The sequence below is a fragment of the Schistocerca cancellata genome, chromosome 1, assembly GCF_023864275.1.
Source record: "Schistocerca cancellata isolate TAMUIC-IGC-003103 chromosome 1, iqSchCanc2.1, whole genome shotgun sequence".
NCBI lineage: Eukaryota > Metazoa > Arthropoda > Insecta > Orthoptera > Acrididae > Schistocerca > Schistocerca cancellata.
The window spans coordinates 1,192,650,873-1,192,673,190 of NC_064626.1; the positions used below are offsets into that span (position 1 = coordinate 1,192,650,873).

The 22,318-nt window shown below is 39.0% G+C and overlaps 1 protein-coding gene across 2 annotated transcripts in view; it reads right to left on the reverse strand.

Moving 5' to 3' along the window:
• The window catches only part of LOC126094522 (probable ATP-dependent RNA helicase DDX56), a 128,619-nt gene that overhangs the window by 87,199 nt on the left and 19,102 nt on the right, over positions 1–22,318 (reverse strand). For both annotated transcript variants that reach the window (XM_049908951.1, XM_049908942.1), the window contains one exon: positions 11,552–11,731. In XM_049908951.1, the coding sequence (XP_049764908.1) occupies positions 11,552–11,731 (180 nt within the window). The remainder of the gene's footprint in view (positions 1–11,551; positions 11,732–22,318) is intronic.

Below are 22,318 nucleotides of genomic sequence, written 5' to 3' on the forward strand. Positions count from 1 at the left end.
AGTGTTGTTATGTGGATAAATTTAATGATTTCCTGAGTCCCAGATGGTTCTAGGTTCTTCCTAAAGATCCTACTAAACTATTCAAAGGTGATACTAAATGTGTAGCGAACTCACGTAAAAGCATGTTTTCTAATTTTGAATCAAAGCTGTAAATTACTACGTCCTAAACTACATAAGCAAGGTGTTCCCATTCACACAGTTATATCATCGTTTACTGCTCCACCTTACAAACTGACTAGTAAATTGGACACCGTAATTAAAAGCAAGACTAAATTCAAATCAAGGTGTGGCATTTCAAATTAAATGGATTTTGTAAATAAGAGGTCTACCTACCTCACATAGTGCTAAACTAGTATCCTTTATTGTCTACAGTTTGTTTTCCAACACACAAATACGGTAATGTGTTGATATTCTGAAAGAGTTGATGCACAGATCTAATATCAACCCTGTGGAACTGAATGACTTAAGACTGGACACTCAGACATTTTTAGCACAAAACTATTTCCAGTTCCAAGGTACTCTGTGCAACAGTTAGATGGCTTAGCTATGGGGATCCATCTTCGTCCACTTTTGACTGAAATTTTCATGAACCCATTCTGAAAAACATTTTTTGAGTAAGGAACCTTAAAGTGCAAATATTACATACTGACTGAGATATGTAGAAGATGTACTTTGTATGTGGAGAGGCACAACAACACAGCTTAACACATTTTCACATAACTTAAACAGTCAACATAAAAATATTCAGTTCACAATGGACACCGGCTACAAATCCATAAACTTCCTAGATCTCATTATTGACATCATAACACAGACATATTGTTTGAAAATTTATAGAAAAGCTGCAATTGCTCACAACACCCAGTAATACACGAACATGCAGCTTTCACCCAACAAGGAACAAAAATTTCACATCGAACAAAAAGTTCAATAAAATTCATTGACTCAACCAATGACTACAACCCTGTCCTGAATGACCACATCTTGCTAAAGAACCAAAAAATGAAAATTATACCCCTTATCTATGCTCCCTCTGCTGCCCCCTTCCACTGTCAGCAGGAAGTGGTGTACAACTCCATACTTAGGAAGACATCAGAGTGTAGCAAAAACACTGAAGTCTTATGACTAGAGAATTTCCTACTATGTCAAGCACACAAAAGCCCAGTTCTATATTGACCAACCTGGCAGAGACATAGCAACTAGGCTGGCTGAACATTAACACAGCTGGAGGTCACAGAATTATGATTCCACACTTGCTGAGCATGTACTTAGTGAGGGCCACAACTACTACCCACAGTCCCATGTCCTCCTCTTAGCAAATAAAGGCCTAAAACTCAACCTGTTGGAAGCCTTGGAAATCAAGGCTAGTCCAAAGGCCTGATTTAATGTTAAATCACCAAACACAGCTTAAAACTTCCCCTCTTCTAAACTTCACACAATCCTCTCAGTTTGTCATTACTTCCCATATTGTCTATTCCTCCAATTTCCTGAGAAGAATCAGTTAACATGAGTAAGCAGCTTTAACTCTGTCCCTCTGTTGTTTGACCAGTGAGCAAGAGAGACAACAAGTTCAAAGTAGAATTCAAGCAAAACATCTGTCTCTATTTACAAGGTCACTTCTGTTGATGATAAGACACCTACTACTGGATAGCAAAAGGAGGAAATGACTGACTGGTTTCAGAGTCACATTGTTGAAATATGTGATAATCTTAAAAATGTGAAGCTTATCACACAATAAACCATGATTCATCAGATAAGAAATCAACAAGCTGGTAAAATCACAGTGGTTAAGATGTCACTTTGTCACTGTCATTTCATCCCAACAGAACTGATATAGGTCAAAACTTAAAGTTCAGTTACCAGTAATAATAAAATAATTACTTGTCTGCAGGTGAGACACTCAGCAATGAAGCTGTTAAGAAAGTTATCTCTGAAGAGTGGAAGAAAGCCACGAATCATAAGCAGTGCTTCAAGGAAAAAACATTACAAAATTAGGCAATTTTATAAAGTTTGTAGATTAAGAGATTGTGTTGTTAAATAACACCAATACAAGTTTCAATTTAATCATCTGCGACTGTGACAAAAATAATGTCATTAGGTCTTTTCCATTATCAACACATAAAAGATGCACTTGACAGTTCGGGAGGGTGCACTACACAAAGGAAGCAGCTATTCGGATAGCAGAGTACATGTTGAGTGCACACGAGGGTTTTTTAGGCTAGGCAGTAGTTTGAGGCACTTGGATGAACATTCGCCAGTTTTTATACACCATGGAAAGTCAAATGGCTTTTGGAATATACACACTTCAACTGTCATAATTTTATCAGTAAGCTGTCAAAATCTTTGTAATAAAAGTTCCTGAATTTACTGCTCTCCAGGAAGTCTCTCACAATCAAATAATTCTCTGGACCAAGAATTGGCTGGAACAGGATGGATTCATTGCTATTGACAAAATAATGCCTCTATTGATGTTGAAGTTGAGTGTGACAGTGAAGTTATCTGGCTGCATATAGGTGAAACCAAGTTAATTGTTGGATTTTTTAGCAGCCACCAGATTCTACTGTGACAGTTCTAGAGTCATTCAGAGAAAATTTAACCTACCAATTATAGACCGAGATGTTTATGGATTCATTGTGGGGACAGAGACAGACAGTCACACGATATGCTTTAGAGCAAATTTTCTGAAAACTGTCTTGAGCAGCTAGCTCGACTGCCTATACACAATGAGAATATCTTGGACCTTGAAGCTACAAATAGGCCAGACCTTATCGACAATGTCAACATAGAAATGGGGATTAGCAATCATCATACCATTATACCTACTACATTTACAAAAGTTAATAGGTCAGTCAAGAAGGTTTCTGCTAGACAGTGCAGATAAGCAGTTGTTAGCATCCCACTTAGACAGTGAACTGACATCACTTAGTTCCAGTAAGATGAATATAGTGGAATTGTGGGCAAAGTTTAAGCAGATTGGAAATCATGGTCTGAGATTTATGTGCCTAGTAAGTGGATAAAGGATAGAAAAGACCCACCACAGTAGATATATGCACAAAGCATATGACAACTACCACTGTCACACCTTTGCAAAAGATCTGGCAGAGAACCTGAGAAAGTTCTGGTTTTACATAATATTGCTAAGTAGGTCTATGGCTTCCATTTAGTCCCTTGTTGACCAGTCGGGTGTGGCAGCAAAATGAAAGCCGAAGTTTTGAATTTCATATTCAAGAAATCATTCACACAGGAGAATCAAGCACATGTACCATTATTTGAATATCACACAGACTCCCACATGGACAACATAGTAATAAGCATGCCTGGCACAGACAAACAACTGAAAGATTTGAAAGCAAATAAACCAGCAGGTCTGGATGGAATCCCAATTCGATTTCACAAAGAGTACTCTAAGGCATTGGCCCCTTACCTAGCCAGCATTTACCATGAATCTCTCACCAAGCACAAGTACAAAGGGACAAGAAAAAAGCACAGGTGAGTATACTATGTAAGAACGGTAACTGAATGGACCCACAAAATTACAGACCAATATCCTTAACTTCTGTCTGATGCAGAATCCTTGTAAATATTCTCTTTTCAAATATAATAAACTTTCTAGGGACTGAGAAGCTTACATCCACAAATCAGCATGGTTTTAGAAAGCATCACTTGTGCGAAACACAGTTTGCCCTTTTCTCACATGATATACTGCGAACAATGGGTGAAAGGCAACAGGCAGATTCCATATTTCTAGAGTCCTGGAAAGCATTTGATGCAGTGCCCCGTTACAGGCTTTTAATGAAGGTACAAGCATATGGAATTACAGGACACTGATGTGACCTATTCTTAAATACTGCTTGAGAGTTTGGAATCCATACCAGGTCAAATTCAAGGAAGGTATAGAAGCAATTCATAGGCAGGCTGCTAGATTTGTTACCTGTAGGTTCGAATAACACGTAGGTGTTATGGAGATGCTTCAGGAACTGAAATGGGAATCCCTGAGGTGAAGGAACTCAAATGGGAATCCCTGAGGTGAAGGAACTCAAATGGGAATCCCTGAGGTGAAGGAACTCAAATGGGAATCCCTGAGGTGAAGGAACTCAAATGGGAATCCCTAGAGGGAAGGCAATGTTTTTTTCAAGAAACACTATTGAGAACATTTAGAGAACCAGCAATTGAAGCTGGTTGCCAAACAATTCTATTGCCGCCAACATACATTGCGCCTAAGGACCACAAAGATACAACAAATTAGAGCTCATGTGGAGGCATACAGACAGTTGTTTTCCCCTCATTCTATCTGTGGGTGGAATGGGGAAGGAAATGGCTAGTAGTGGTATAGGGTACATTCCACCATGCACCGCACAGTGGCTTCTGGAGTATCTACGTAGTTGTAGATGTAGGTCCAGCTGAATGTTTGAAGTGTGCTGTTTAAGTTCTTGCAGAGCAAACTAATATTTTCAGCAACATAGGATAGTTGCTACATTCAGCCATGATGCTGAGTCGCAGATAGGCATAACAAAGCACGCACACACACACACACACACACACACACACACACACACACACACAAATGTAACACACACACAGATCACCACTGTCTCTGGTAGCTGCAGGCAGACTACCATTGTTTAAACTAATATTTTCATAACTTCTGACTGTTATCAGCATCTGAGTCCAAATGAAAAGAAATCTATCTTACTGTTTGCTATATAACTACTGCAGTTCTGAGATAGTAAATTTTGTATTGCTTTTCTTCTTTCTTCCAAATCTAGATTAGTTTTCTCACAAACACGAATGGGTGTAAATTTTTCTGTTATGTTAGAAATAGATAGAAACATAGATAAAAAAATGTAATAACAGGTTAACTATAAACCTAACAATCTGAATCTCATATTGAAACTATGTTGGTGATCCCTGAGCTTTGACACATGTTCTGGTTTGGAGCAGATTAAAATATGACATATTCTAAAGATTTTCTTCACATAATGTGCAGAACAGAGCAACATGGAGAGTTGCATCAAAGTAATCTTCAGACTGAATACCACAACAACAATGTGTTCAACTAAATTCAATGATACAGTTTCAGCATCACAAAAATTCATTAATGCCATCAGGTAATGAATTTTTGTAAACTTTCCATATATGACATTAAAAATTTCTTGCTGTAAATAGATCTAAAATCAAAACATGATGCACAATGGCACCATTTTGTCTGTATGTTGAATAGTTTGCAAATTTGGGCAATTTGAATCAAATGTAAGAGTACACAAATGTTCTGTACCCGACATACAAACTCTACTTCGTCTACATGCTCCTGCCCGAGTGTCAGTCCTAAAGTACTTGCAGATTACACGCATTTGCTGGGTCACTAGGTATGGCAGTACCACATGTGATGGTGATGGGCAAAGAGTTGGGTTGGTTGGTTGGTTGGTTGGTTTGGGGAAAGAGACCAGACAGCGCGGTCATCGGTCTCATCGGATTAGGGAAGGATTGGGAAGGAAGTCGGCCGTGCCCTTTCAGAGGAACCATTCCGGTATTTGCCTGGAGTGATTTAGGGAAATCACGGAAAACCTAAATCAGGATGGCCGGACGCGGGATTGAACCGTCGTCCTCCCGAATGCGAGTCCAGTGTCTAACCACTGCGCCACCCCGCTCGGTAAAAACAGTCCTCTGGGAAAGAGTTGGGCTTTCAGCTTCATATGTCATCATCAGGTGTCATCAAATGATCATAAAGATTAGATTAGATTAAGTTTTCGTTTCATAGACCCAAAAAATGAGATGATTCTCATGGGTGTGGAACATGTCAGAAAGTATAACAAAAAAACATAAAACATTTGAATATATATACTTACTACCCTGATCATCTGTCAGGAGATACTCGAAAATAAGTTAATACTTTGCAGTAAACTGGGATAGCTAATATTTACAGAATTAATACACTGTCAGAATGAGACACTGTTATCCACTATTAATAAATTTATCACAAGCAAAATACCTAATCTTGACTGTTGTAACCAAGTGTTGTCAAAACTGAAATCTAAGAGATATTTTTACTTAAGCTGACTTAACAGTCTCCGTTAAGATATTCATCTATGGAGTAGAAGGAGTTGCCTATCAAAAAGTCTTTCAAACTCTGCTTAAACTGTACTTTGTCTGAAAAAGTTTTTAATGGTTGCTGGCAATTTATTAAAAATGTGTGTTCCTGAATATTGGACCCCTTTTTGGACCAAGGTAAGTGATTTTAGGCATTTATGTAGATTCTTCTTATTCCTAGTATTGATACTGTGTACTGAGCTATTGGTTGGAAATTGAGATGTACTTACTTGCAACAAATTTCATTAAGGAATAAAGATACTGAGAAGCAGTGGTTAGAATAGAAATTTCCTCGAACAGGTTTCTATAAGATGTTCTTGAATTTACACCACAAATGATTCTTATCACACGTTTTGCATCCTAAAAACTTTTGCTCGGTTTGACGAGTTGCCCCAGAATATGATCCCATATGACATAACAGAATGAAAGTAAGCAATGTACGCAAGTTTTTTTATACAGGGCTATTACAAATGATTGAAGCGATTTCATAAATTCACTGTAGCTCCATTCATTGACATATGGTCACGCCACACTACAGATACGTAGAAAAACTCATAAAGTTTTGTTCGGCTGAAGCCGCACTTCAGGTTTCTGCTGCCAGAGCGCTCGAGAGCGCAGTGAGACAAAATGGTGACAGGAGCCGAGAAAGCGTATGTCGTGCTTGAAATGCACTCACATCAGTCAGTCATAACAGTGCAACGACACTTCAGGACGAAGTTCAACAAAGATCCACCAACTTCTAACTCCATTCGGCGATGGTATGCGCAGTTTAAAGCTTCTGGATGCCTCTGTAAGGGGAAATCAACGGGTCGGCATGGAGTGAGCGAAGAAACGGTTGAACGCGTGTGGGCAAGTTTCACGCGTAGCCCGCGGAAGTCGACGAATAAAGCAAGCAGGGAGCTAAACGTACCACAGTCGACGGTTTGGAAAAACTTACAGAAAAGGCTAAAGCAGAAGCCTAACCGTTTACAATTGCTACAAGCCCTGAAACCCGATGACAAAGTCAAACGCTTTGAATTTTCGGCGCAGTTGCAACAGCTCGTGGAAGAGGATGCGTTCAGTGCGAAACTTGTTTTCAGTGATGAAGCAACATTTTTTCTTAATGGTGAAGTGAATAGACACAATGTGTGAATCTGGGCGGTAGAGAATCCTCATGCATTCCTGCAGCAAATTCGCAATTCACCAAAAGTTAACGTGTTTTGTGCAATCTCACGGTTTAAAGTTTACGGCCCCTTTTTCTTCTGCGAAAAAAACGTTACAGGACACGTGTATCTGGACATGCTGGAAAATTGGCTCATGCCACAACTGGAGACCGACAGCGCCGACTTCATCTTTCAACAGGGTGGTGCTCCACTGCACTTCCATCACAATGTTCGGCATTTCTTAAACAGGAGATTGGAAAACCGATGGATCGGTCGTGGTGGAGATCACGATCAGCAATTCATGTCATGGCCTCCACGCTCTCCCGACTTAACCCCATGTGATATCTTTCTGTGGGATTATGTGAAAGATTCAGTGTTTAAACCACCTCTACCAAGAAACGTGCCAGAACTGCGAGCTCGCATCAACGATGCTTTCGAACTCATCGATGGGGACACGCTGCGCCGAGTGTGGGAGGAACTCGATTGTCGGCCCGATGTCTGCTGAATCACTAAAGGGGCACATATCGAACATTTGTGAATGCCTAAAAAACTTTTTGAGCTTTTGTATGTGTGTGCAAAGCATTGTGAAAATATCTCACATAATAAAGTTATTGTAGAGCTGTGAAATCGCTTCAATCATTTGTAATAACCCTGTATTTATATCTCCTACATCTGACATCATTCTCACGGCAAATACAGACGTGTGACTCTTCAAACTTTCCTGGCAGGTGTGTTGCAAACAGTCTTCAAACCCGTGAAGACTATTTACAAATACAGACTTGTTTAGGCACTTAAACAATTCTGTGGTACGTCATTCCCAACTGAATTTATTATCGAGTCGTAATCCCAGAAATTTAACACTGTCAACCTCTTCAATCTGCATGTCTTCATACATTATACTCGTGTTGGAAGGAAAATACAGTTTCTGAACTGCATATAGTGGGTCTTCTCGAAGTTTAATGGCAAAGAATTAGCTTTAAACTACTTATTAATGTCAGTGAAAATTTGATTAGCAGCTATTTCTGAATCTGTACTTGACTTGTTACTTATTGCAATTTTTGTATCATCTGCAAACAAAACAAACCTAGCATCTGGCAATGTAACAGATGAGAGGTCATTAATATACACGAAAAAAAAAGCAATGGACTCAAAATGAAACCTTGAGGAAGACCACATGTAATAAATGAAGACTGTCTGCTTACTGCACAGGTATTTTGCAACAACACATTGTTTCCTGTTAGATAAATAAGACTCAAACCATTTTGCAGCATTGCTGGTGACACCATAATACTCTAATTTACTTAGGACAATGCTGTGATTCACACAGTCAAAGGCTTTTGACAGGTCACAGAAAATGCCAGTAGCCTGTAATTTATTATCTAATGAATTAAGTACATTCTCACTGTAAGTGTAAATAGCTTTCTCTACATCAGAACTCTTCAGAAATCCAAACTGTGACTCGGACAATATATCATTTGCAGTCGGACGCTCAAGGAGATGCTCAAACACAACCTTTTCAAATATTTTTGAGAAAGCCAGCAAAAGTGAAATTGGTTCGACAGTTTGACGGTATCTCTTAATCCCCCTTCTCGTAAAGAGGTTCAACTTCGGCATATTTTAGCCAGTTTGGAAATATTTCGCTGATAAGAGATCAATTACACGAATAACTTGAGATAGAACTTAACTCGCACGAGCACTCTTCGATTAACTTTGTCGATATGTTATTGTATCCACTGGAATACTTTGATTTTAAGGATTTTATGATGGATGCTACTTCTTTGGGATATGTGAGTGTCATTTCCATTTTACTGGAGTTACTTTTAAAGACTGGTCTCGAATACCCCATTGCGCTGTTCACTGAACCTGATAACTCCGAGCTGTCAGTAAGAGAAATGAAGTACTTGTTTAAGAGGTTTGCAACACTAACTGTACTTGTTACCAAAGTTTCATTTATTTTTAGACCTATCTGTTCCTCTTCCTTTTTGGCCCCACCTGTCTCTGTCTTCACAATATCCCATACAGTTTTTATTTTGTTACCTCACGTAATTATCTTTTTCTCATTATAAAGCTGCTTCGATTTCTGGATTACTTGCTACAATATTTTGCAGCATTACAATTCTAACCTCAGAGCTGTTCCTAGATAGCAGGTAGAGTCCCCTTTTTGTCCCATATGATATCTTTATTCCCTGTGTAATCCACAGTTTATTTTTTGGCTTGTGGGTGAGTTGAGTTACCTTTAGGGGAAACAATTCTCAAAAGTGGAGGCAACTTTGTTAATGAATGCTTTGTATTTTCCATTTGAGTCAGATGTAAACAACTATCTAGTCCATGTCTTTGAGCAATTTCCTGAATTTCTCAATTTTTTACTTATTTATTACCCTCCTGTACTCAGATTTAATAGATTTTTTATCCTGACAAGTTTCAACATTTAACACAAAATGCTGCATCTCATGATCAGATAGCCCATTTACTATTGGTTTTGTGATATGACCTTTTTCCCTAGATTTGTCTAAAGACATTATCAGTAGCAGTCTCAGAGCATTTACATACCCTAGTAGCAAAGTTCACAGTAGGAACTAAATTGAATGATAGTGTTATTGACTGCAATAATTGTTCGCTGACAGAGCTTTTCGATAAATCCACATTAAAATCTCCAGTAACCACTATTTCCTTGTTTTTTTGCTATGAGGTGGGACAGCAGAGCTTCCAGATTTTTTATGAAGAGGTTAAACTTCCCTGAAGGATATCTGCCAATTTTTGAGTATCTTTAGTTTCAATCGGAGGCTGTCTGCATGAATTGTGTACAGTAAAATTTGCTTTCTGGCTGCCTGTTTTATCAATGTGGATGACATTTTCAGCTTGTCTCTGAACAACTTTTGTTTCTGCCCTTCCTACCCCTATAAAACTGCTGATCTGTCACTTGTAACCATTGGGTCTTTACCACTTGTGACAGTCGCCCCCCTTAAGTTATTTGCTATTAGCCCAGACAGTTTTCCCTTTCCTTTCCTGCTGAGTTGAAGCCATGCCTAGTATAGTCCCACCTGCTGATAAAGTCAACAGGAGCCACACCAATATGAGACCCCATGCCCAATCCAAGCAGCCGTTCCACCTCTAAATTAACTCTCCTAACAGAAGAGTTTAAAAGAGGCCGGTCATGGCGACTCAGAACAGACACAAACCCAACACCAGTATGTCTCGCTGCTGAAGCTATCTTTACCAGGTCACTCTCAATTGAATAATTTCGGTTCCTATCTATGCTGTTGCCCACCCCACCCACTATTACCACGGTGTCTTCCTTTGTGGAGTCTTTACAAAGTGAACCTACCTCCTCTATCACCTGATCCAGACTTGCACTAGGTTTAAAAAAGATTGTGACCTGGTAATCTGACCCTAGTACATCCTGCAACAGTTGGCCTACACCTCTATCATGTGAACTACCTAACAAAAAAACTTTCTTCTTCTTCGCAGCTTTTTCTGACTTATTATTCAAACACTATTTGAAAGTTTGTTGTGTCCTGTCTACTCCTACATCTATTTGTGGCTCATCAGTTTCCAACTGTGACAACAGATCAAACCTGTTTTCCACATTCACAACCACACTGTCTGAAAACGTCCTATTCCTATTTCTTCTATAACCTGTTGTAACTTCCCACCCCTCTTTTCCCTCCCCCCCCCCCCCCCTTAACCTTTCCAGATCTAGTTTCGCTTTATCTAGTTCCACCTGAAGGGCAGCAATCTTCTCCTCCTGTTCCACTATCTTCCTACCTCTGGAGCTACTTTTAAAAGTAGCAACTAACATGAGCATTGCTGTGAGCAAAAATCCTTTCCTAGCTAAAAGCGTAGTATTTAACTGCATCTAACACCAACTGTTCACTATGGAGTGAATTATTGTCATACAATATGAATTAAATAATTCTACAATACTGAAAAAATTATTTGTGTGTAAAAATAATGGTATAACTGTACTTTGTTGACATTCCCCATGCATGCAAAATTACATGTTACAAGCAGAAAAAATAAATTTGAAATCATCACATCACAGTTCACAACAGCTTAATGAACATATTATGCTAGACTTGACAAATCTGTCTCATATTTTGAAACTTGGAACATTGTTTAGGAAAGTCAATATCTTACTATAATTAATTGGTGATCAACTGAAGGTATACTATACTGGGAAAGTCAATATCTTACTATAATTAATTGGTGATCAACTGAAAGTATACTATACTAAGATTTTCCTGTTAGCAATAATTCTCCTCAAGAGAAATGAAGACTGAATTTATTTATTTCCAGAAGAAAGTAGAGACAATACAAATTACCTTTTCTTCTTTGGTTCTTTCAGTTCATGAGGTTCTTCCAGAGCTTTTTCATCAGATGCTATAATTACATCATAAACCCCATTATTATACTGATTGACAGAATGACATCTAACATTTGCTGGAAGTTCTGAATTTAAAACACAAGTAGGAATACCAAACTGCTCCAAGAATAGTTTCAGCCTGCAAAAGAGAATCATGTACAAATTTAGTTAATACTGTCACAATTATATTGCATATTATGCAAGAGAAGACTGATATGACCTGCATCTAAATAAAATACATTGCTCAAACCTAGTAGTTGCTTCTTACACAAATACAACATCTGACAAAAAAATGAAGCACTCAGAAGACATGTTTGGGTGTCAGTGTAGCTTTGAATGTGGACACACTATCATTGGGTATGTAAATGATTAAAGTTGCAATTCTTTGGGGCAGACAGAACAGCCACCAAAATGCATTAGTCTTGTTCATGTTTAGTGTTGTTGCCTGGCCTGGAAGAATATACACTGAGGTGATACATCATGGGATACCTCCTATTGGCGTATTGGACATCCTTTTGCCCATTGTAGTGCAGCAATTCGACATGGCATGGATCAACAAGTCATTGGAAGTCACCTCGAAATACTGAGCCACACTGCCTGTATATCCATCCATAGCTATGAAAGCACTACCAGAGTTCTGAGCAAGAAATTGCCTCTCAATTATGTCCCATAAATGTTCGATGGGTCTTATGTCAGGCGATTGGGTGGCTAAATCATTCGCTTGAACTGTCCGGAATGTTCTTCAAACCAGTCACATTACGATTCACAAAGTACATATGAGACGATGGAAATAAGATGTACAAATGAAAAATGTTTACAGAAGTTGGAGTCTGCACTGGACTCTCAGATATGGAATGACATATATTGTGCAGAAAATGTTGCAAACAAATGGAATAACTTTTATAACACTAACTTTGCCCATTTAAATGTAAGATGTCCAGTTACTTTCAAAAATAAATATACTCAAAACTGTGTAAGACTTCTTTCAGAAGTAAAACAGCTGAAGGAGAAAATGTTTATTACTTGGAAAATATGTAAAGAGTTCCCAGACACATCAACTAAAGACAACTATCAAACATGTAGAAAAGACTAAAAACAAGCACTGAATGTATACACAAAGGAAATTATACAGCAAAAAATTGCTATCTCAAATAACATATGCACATTAGTATGGAACTGTGTAAATGAGAGAATCAGCAGAACACCAAAGCCTAGTATCACCAGTATCCAACTAACGACTGATAATGTAAATACTTCACATCCATATATGACCAGCAATGTTTGTATTACTCACTTTATAAATTCAGGTAACATGTGTGTGACCTCTGACACTGATGACTACAGAACTCCTTACCAGGTACAAAAATCAGTGTTTATGTATGAAACAGATACAACTGAAGTAGAGGGAATTATAAATAAAATGCAATACAAATTTTCTATGGGATGGGATGGAATCTCTTCTATTATATTCTACATCTACATTTATACTCCGCAAGCCACCCAACGGTGTGTGGCGGAGGGCACTTTACGTGCCACTGTCATTATCTCCCTTTCCTGTTCCAGTCGCGTATGGTTCGCGGGAAGAACGACTGTCTGAAAGCCTCTGTGCGCGCTCTAATCTCTCTAATTTTACATTCGTGATATCCTCGGGAGGTATAAGTAGGGGGAAGCAATATATTCGATACCTCATCCAGAAACGCACCCTCTCGAAACCTGCACAGCAAGCTACACCGCGATGCAGAGCGCCTCTCTTGCAGAGTCTGCCACTTGAGTTTGTTAAACATCTCCGTAACGCTATCACGGTTACCAAATAACCCTGTGACGAAACGCGCCGCTCTTCTTTGGATCTTCTCTATCTCCTCCGTCAACCCGATCTGGTACGGATCCCACACTGATGAGCAATACTCGAGTATAGGTCGAACGAGTGTTTTGTAAGCCACCTCCTTTGTTGATGGACTACATTTTCTAAGGACTCTCCCAATGAATCTCAACTTGGTACCCGCCTTACCAACAATTAATTTTATATGATCATTCCACTTCAAATCGTTCCGCACGCATACTCCCAGATATTTTACAGAAGTAACTGCTACCAGTGTTTGTTCCGCTATCATATAATCATACAATAAAGGATCCTTCTTTCTATGTATTCGCAATACATTACATTTGTCTATGTTAAGGGTCAGTTGCCACTCCCTGCACCAAGTGCCTATCCGCTGCAGATCTTCCTGCATTTCGCTACAATTTTCTAATGCTGCAACTTCTCTGTATACTACAGCATCATCCGCGAAAAGCCGCATGGAACTTCCGACACTATCTACTAGGTCATTTATATATATTGTGAAAAGCAATGGTCCCATAACACTCCCCTGTGGCACGCCAGAGGTTACTTTAACGTCTGTAGATGTCTCTCCATTGAGAACAACATGCTGTGTTCTGTTTGCTAAAAACTCTTCAATCCAGCCACACAGTTGGTCTGATATTCCGTAGGCTCTTACTTTGTTTATCAGACGACAGTGCGGAACTGTATCGAACGCCTTCCGGAAGTCAAGGAAAATGGCATCTACCTGGGAGCCTGTATCTAATATTTTCTGGGTTTCATGAACAAATAATGCGAGTTGGGTTTCACACGATCGCTGTTTCCGGAATCCATGTTGATTCCTACATAGTAGATTCTGAGTTTCCAAAAACGACATTATACTCGAGCAAAAGACATGTTCTAAAATTCTACAACAGATCGACGTCAGAGAGATAGGTCTATAGTTTTGCGCATCTGCTCGACGACCCTTCTTGAAGACTGGGACTACCTGTGCTCTTTTCCAATCATTTGGAACCTTCTGTTCCTCTAGAGACTTGCGGTACACGGCTGTTAGAAGGGGGGCAAGTTCTTTCGCGTACTCTGTGTAGAATCGAATTGGTATCCCGTCAGGTCCAGTGGACTTTCCTCTGTTGAGTGATTCCAGTTGCTTTTCTATTCCTTGGACACTTATTTCAATGTCAGCCATTTTTTCGTTGGTGCGAGGATTTAGAGAAGGAACTGCAGTGCGGTCTTCCTCTGTGAAACAGCTTTGGAAAAAGGTGTTTAGTATTTCAGCTTTACGCTTGTCATCCTCTGTTTCAATGCCATCATCATCCCAGAGTGTCTGGACATGATGTTTCGAGCCACTTACTGATTTAACGTAAGACCAGAACTTCCTAGGATTTTCTGTCAAGTCGGTACCTAGTATTTTACTTTCGAATTCACTGAACGCTTCACGCATAGCCCTCCTTACGCTAACTTTGACATCGTTTAGCTTCTGTTTGTCTGAGAGGTTTTGGCTGCGTTTAAACTTGGAGTGAAGCTCTCTTTGCTTTCGCAGTAGTTTCCTAACTTTGTTGTTGTACCACGGTGGGTTTTTCCCGTCCCTCACAGTTTTGCTCGGCACGTACCTGTCTAAAACGCATTTAACGGTTGCCTTGAACTTTTTCCATAAACACTCAACATTGTCAGTGTCGGAACAGAAATTTTCGTTTTGATCTGTTAGGTAGTCTGAAATCTGCCTTCTATTACTCTTGCTAAACAGATAAACCTTCCTCCCTTTTTTTATATTCCTATTAACTTCCATATTCAGGGATGCTGCAACGGCCTTATGATCACTGATTCCCTGTTCTGCACTTACAGAGTCGAAAAGTTCGGGTCTGTTTGTTATCAGTAGGTCCAAGATGTTATCTCCACGAGTCGGTTCTCTGTTTAATTGCTCGAGGTAATTTTCGGATAGTGCACTCAGTATAATGTCACTCGATGCTCTGTCCCTACCACCCGTCCTAAACATCTGAGTGTCCCAGTCTATATCTGGTAAATTGAAATCTCCACCTAAGACCATAACATGCTGAGAAAATTTATGTGAAATGTATTCCAAATTTTCTCTCAGTTGTTCTGCCACTAATGCTGCTGAGTCGGGGGGTCGGTAAAAGGAGCCAATTATTAACCTTGCTCGGTTGTTGAGTGTAACCTCCACCCATAATAATTCACAGGAACTATCCACTTCTACTTCACTACAGGATAAACTACTACTAACAGCGACGAACACTCCGCCACCGGTTGCATGCAATCTATCCTTTCTAAACACCGTCTGTGCCTTTGTAAAAATTTCGGCAGAATTTATCTCTGGCTTCAGCCAGCTTTCTGTACCTATAACGATTTCAGCTTCGGTGCTTTCTATCAGCGCTTGAAGTTCCGGTACTTTACCAACGCAGCTTCGACAGTTTACAATTACAATACCGATTGCTGCTTGGTCCCCGCATGTCCTGACTTTGCCCCGCACCCGTTGAGGCTGTTGCCCTTTCTGCACTTGCCCGAGGCCATCTAACCTAAAAAACCGCCCAGCCCACGCCACACAACCCCTGCTACCCGTGTAGCCGCTTGTTGCGTGTAGTGGACTCCTGACCTATCCAGCGGAACCCGAAACCCCACCACCCTATGGCGCAAGTCGAGGAATCTGCAGCCCACATGGTCGCAGAACCGTCTCAACCTCTGATTCAGACCCTCCACTCGGCTCTGTACCATGATTAAAATGATGCAAACATTCACTCATATCTGTTCTGTTCCACCTCTTCAATGAAAGTTTGAATAAAGGTGTGTTTCCATCTGAATTAAAATATACAATAGTCGAGCCATTGCACAAAAAAGGTAGTATCGACAAAGTCAAAAACTACCGACCCATTAGCTTAATTCCAGTCCTAAGCAAAGTATTAGAAAAGATTATTTAAATACGGTAAGAAAACTTTCTTGTCAAAGAAAATGTGTTACGAGAAACCCAACATGGTTTTAGGAAAGCTATTCAACATCATCTGCCATATGTGATGTAGTACATACGATACTTATGAAATTAGATGAAAAAGAAAGGGTGGCATATTTGTTCCTAGATCTATCATATGCATTCAAAACAGTGTCTCATGAGCTGCTACTGGAGAAACTGGAAACTTATGGTATCAGAGGAATAGCCAAAAGTCTCATACAGTCATACCAACAAGACAGATATCAGGTCACACAAGTCACACATAAAGTGGGCAATGTTATTAAGAAGTACAGCTTCAGTCCAGTTGTAGTAAAGTATGGTGTGCCCCAAGGGTCAGTTTTGGGTCCTTTATTGTCCATACTATATGTTAATGATCTGCCCACAGAACACAAGAGCAAGATACTTAACTATGCGGATGACACAACCGTTGTTAACTGGGAAACAACGAGAAAGATTTGGCCCAAAATTGTTTGGACTGAAGAATTACTTCCAAAACAATCACTTAAGCTTAAATATCAATAAAACAAATCTAATGGAATTTCAAATACACCACAAACAAGATGAAATGCAATGAGTGTTGTGTCTGATGATGGTTCAGAAACAAAACTGAAAGATAAAACTTCCTTCCTTGGTGTAATGTTAGACCAGCATCTCTCTTGGGAGCATTATATAGATTTCTTATACCAAAAACTAAGCAAATCAATTTATGCAATGTGGACAATGTCACAATTTCTTAAATATGAGCAAATGAGTATAATCTACTATGCTTTAGTGTATCCATACCTCACATATGGAATTGAAGTGTGGGGATGTGCTGCTGCCAAGCATGTAAATAGGGTATTCATCCTTCAAAAAAAGGCAGTTAGGATCATGTGTAAGCTTATTCAGCTGATGCTAAAATACAAGCAGTACAATCATCTAAATAGAGAAGTGCACATGTACAATACTAGGAGGGATGATGATTATCACCTGGAAAAAAATAATACAAAAATTGCAGACAAGAGCCCCCTATTATATGGGGATTTGAAGGAGTTCGTCAGCACTAAGTGTTGCATTAAGGAATTCCCCTCAGAGGAGTAGAATGCTTTCATTTGTATAAATAGTATTTACATTTACAAAAAAAGCAACATAATTTTTTCATCTGTAGGCCTATTGTATATAATTGTTTCCCATATTATTATAAGGGAAAATGATCAATATGTAAACTATCCAAAACAAATCCTTGTATTTGTCCATGGACAATAAATAAATAAATAAAAATAAATCTTCACTGTCAACATCTACAATGGCTTCATCAGCAGTAACTTCACCTTTAGCAGCAGCAGAGCAGAGGCAGTCAACATGACTGAATTTGCACGTTTAATGTCAGAGGTGAAGAGCGGCATGATTAAACAATCACTAAATTTATATGAGTCAGGAAGTGCTAGTGTGCCAGATAGCCCAGAATCCGAGAACGAATGAAATCCCTTAAGATGACGTGCCTGGTATGCTTCCAATATGAACCTCCTAAAGCAGGCAGATTTGTCTGCTTTGAAACTGCTCTTTCAAGTCTTGAATCACTATAAGAGCATAATTGTAGCTGGTGACCCAAACATAAATTTTCTATGCAGTAGTCCTTTCAGTGTGAAATTCAATTGGATGCTTTCTTCTTCAAATGTGTACTACTTCAGCTTGCTCCAACCCATCACATGAACATTAGTTATACACTCATATTTGCAACAAAATCACCAAATGGAGTAATTCATCTCTCTTAGATATCTGCACCTGGCACATCTGCCTATAACAATTTTAATGTCCCAGAAAGAAACCACAAATGACTTCATACCATGACTTCAAACTCATTAATTTATCTGAACTTGCAACTGAGGCACAGGAAATAGTTTTTGGGCTGTATTCTACTCCCTTCTCAGACATAATGAAGAAACTTCATGAATTTACTAACAAACTTACTCAACTACAAATAGGCTCCCCTAAAGACCAGAAACCTAAAAAGGAAACCTTCACCATGGCTAACTGAAGAACTAAAACAGCTCCTGAATCTCAGACGCTGTACATTGAGCATACACACTACACCCTACACCCGAAAATCATATTGTTTACAAGCAGAAGTGGAACAGAGTCAGTCAAGTTGTGAAATATGCTAAACTCAGGCATGTCCATCCATTAACTGACAACAGAAACAGACCAGCTGTCCTATGGAAAAACCTGCGTAGTCTTAGTACAGACCAAGTAAAAGCTGCAGCTAATCCCATTGTTCCAACTGAAGAACTATATCAGTATTCCGCACTACCCACAACTGAATGGCAAATGAAACAGAGATACACTGATTACTTCATGAGAGCAAATGACTGAAGCCATGAAAAATTCTACCTGAAGCTTGTTACTTGCAACTCCATCAAAAAAGCCATCATGTTTGTTACATCAGCATCTACTGGACATGATCGCATGACATCCCAAATGAAGCTTATTAGTGACCCACTTCTGTCCACTATAAAAGACATCTTCAACCATTCCTTAGTCACCAGTACTTTCCGTGAGGCCTGGAAACAAGGACTAGTTATGCCAATACCTTAAAGGAAGTTGCCAGAGCACCCTCTCATTACTGACCTATCTGCATCCTTCCGGCACTGTCCAAACAAACTACCTAACTACACACAACCTACTAGATGAATACCTATCAGGTTTCTGTATACATCGCAGCACAGCACCTGCCTTACTAAAGGTAACAGATGGCCTGAAGTTTGCCATGAGTGCACAAGAGGTGACTATTATGTGCTTCATAGACTTCAGCAAAGCCTTTTACACTGTCAACTGCAACATTTAACTTGCCAACTAAGCAGCCTAAATTTCTCATCAAATGCAGTGCAACAGTTTTGCTTATACCTGATGTCCCACAGCAATACATCATATCCAGTATCATAAAGGCACAACGGAGGCACACTGTTTTCATTGTATGTCAACAATATATCATCAGTTTTGTCCTACCGCAAATACCCCACGCTGATGACCCAAATGCAAATCCAATACACCTGAAGACAGCTATCGAGAATTTTAATACTGACCTGCGTGCACTATCAAAATAATCTAAACCTATCCAAAACCTAAGTCATAATGGTTGGACATTCTAGGTTCATTAGCCTGAAATATTGGGAACCCCTACTATATTTAATTCTAAATGAGACAAATATTAGTTTCCGTCTCTCAGAAAGAGTCTAGGATGAACAACAGATGAAAATCTAAATTGGACCGAGCACCCAACTGCAATGTGCAAAAAGGCATCAGCATCTCTCAATGTCCTACAAAAATATAAAGAGCTCTTCCCTCTTGAGCGGAAAAGGAACTTGTACAAACACTTAAACTTTAAACTATTGATTACAGCGATGTTATGCAGATCATATTTAGAAAAGCTACTGTTTGAGTGAAACTCTGGTTCGATGTAATTGAAGGCCCTGATGCCCCTAATCAGATCAGGCTCAATAAATAAATTTTCTTACAGAATATTTGATGGCTTGGTTATTGCAAGCTCTTACAAATCTGAATTCTAATATACTGAGTGTAAAAATTGAATTAAATTCTATGACAGAGGAGGAAACTACTTATTTAAATTTGTAGGATATAAAAGAGAATTTCTGTACTAAAATCGTAGCTGGGAAAATAAAAACTGAAACTGAGGAGAAGTTAAAGGGCACAAGAGTATAAATGAGCAAAATTTCAGATGACATTGGTCCTGTTAACAATAAATTTCATAAAGTTGAAAAATCAATTGACGTAAAGGTCAAAAAGATAGAAGATGAGTTGAGTGATAGTGCAAATGACTGTGTACAAAGGCAAAATACATTGGAGGTGGAGACTAGTAACATGCAGCAATTTATCTGGAAGAATTGTAGAGTGTCAGAAAACAACTGAATGTAATAAACAGAGTTTAGAAGTGGCAATCCATCCTGAGACAGTACAGCACGCAGCAATTTAACGATGTGTGCACCAAACCCGATTCTCTAGCAAAGGGTCAGACCCCTACTGTAATTAATGCACTGTGGGGTGGGCTGTCTGTGTGAGAACATTGGATGAAGCTAAAACTAAACTTGCAAAAAGGCAGTTGGAAAGTGATCCTCAATCCAGAGCAAATTTAATGAGTAATTCATTCACCAGTTACAATGTGTTCGAGTGATGTTTTTTGAACAAATTCTGGAATGAAGCAAAGCTAATGCAACTTCAGAATTAGTTCTTACAGGAACAGTAGTGTTTCAATGCAGGGGTTTTGTGTGAATGAGCTGGCAAAATTAATAGTCCTTGAGCATATTAATGGAAATTACAATGCTCAAGAGACAGTTGCTGGATTTTCTACAGTGGGACTTGTTACAGTGGTAAATGTTTAAAGTTGGTTGAGAAATTGTAATGGGGGTAAAATTCAAGGCACAGAATTTTAACAACCTACAGGACAACAGGGACCAAACATAACTCACATTAACTGTCATGAATGTAATCAGAACAATAATTTTCATAGAAATGATAATGATAACACTTTCTGGAAGGGTAATAATCACAATGGAAATTTTCAAAATCACAATAGGGATTAACGGTTAGAGGGTCCAATGCGTCATGGACTGGAAAACTGAGACAGGAGGTTCGAAAACTGACTTTTGCTGCATCTCAGGTATGAAGGTAGCAATATAAACCATTGTGGAAACAGACGCAATATATGACACAACCAACAGTGTGTAAAGGATAGGCAAACAGACTTCAAATAATGGAGATGATTAAAAGTGTGAATAAATTGTAGAGTGGTGTGAAGTAACAAAACACAGAAAGCAAGAACACTGAAACATAGTAACGTATTAGACAATGAGGCTACAGTACAGGACAATACATTGTATTTAGGGAAAGATGATGATGGTAATCATAAAGTTTTTGGAGTAAAACTGGAATCCGAATCAGACAAAAGGTAAATCCAAACCTGGTGAGATTGAGTGTAATGTCAATTAAGATGAGCTGCAATACAGTGGTGGCAATTCCTGTAATGAGGGAGGCAATTAAATTACAGAAATTTTTATTGTATCAGTCGACATTGGAAAAGACATTTATGATGAATTTTAAAGTGATTGGTGGATGTTGGAGAAGATGTTTGAGGAGAAGTAGATAGTGTATTGATGGAAGTAAGAGATTTTTTGTTAGGCAAAATAGTGTTTATGAAGTTTTGGGAGATAACCTTAGGTGTGGCAATAACACAGCTGCTGGACTCAATCTTCTCAAGAAGCAATCAGTACATTCATTTCCTTAGAGGGAGCTGAGCTGATGGTGAATATGTTAGAGACAAGTCAGGAGAATATAGTAATCGGCTATCGGGAACCTTTCGTTTTAGGGGCTGATGTTATTACTGAATGGTATGTCAAGGACGAAAATGGGTATCTTATTAACGAGTGCAAGTCAAATGGAAAAATACTGAAGACATTGTTACCTCATTTGTAGCCAAGGAAAAAAAAAAAAAAAAAAATTAAAATGGAAAGGGGACATGAAGAAAGAAAATATGAAAGAGGTTCAAAGCACTCATATGGTGATTTGTTTGATGGAGATAACAAAGTTGAGGATCTGTCTATAATTAAGATGTCTCTCATAGACATGGAGGTAAGGGCCAGTTCCATCACAATATGTTGTGCTGTCTCAGAACTAGGTTTGGGGGATATTTCCTCACTGTAAAGGCCTTTATAATAACTTTAACATACTCAACAAGTGAATTACCATCATTGCAGATGCTCCATTGATGGTTCACTATATTATGCTGTAGTGATGTTTTGGTGTGGAAAGGTGAGGGAGGAGATGGGGAACTTATTTAAACACAGGTACTACTGTGAGATTTTAAACTTTCCCCGCGTACATATTGTTACACAAAATTTCGGGAGAACTGCTGGATGTTTGTAACTTTCTGCCACAATATTTCGGCACAGAGTCTTCTT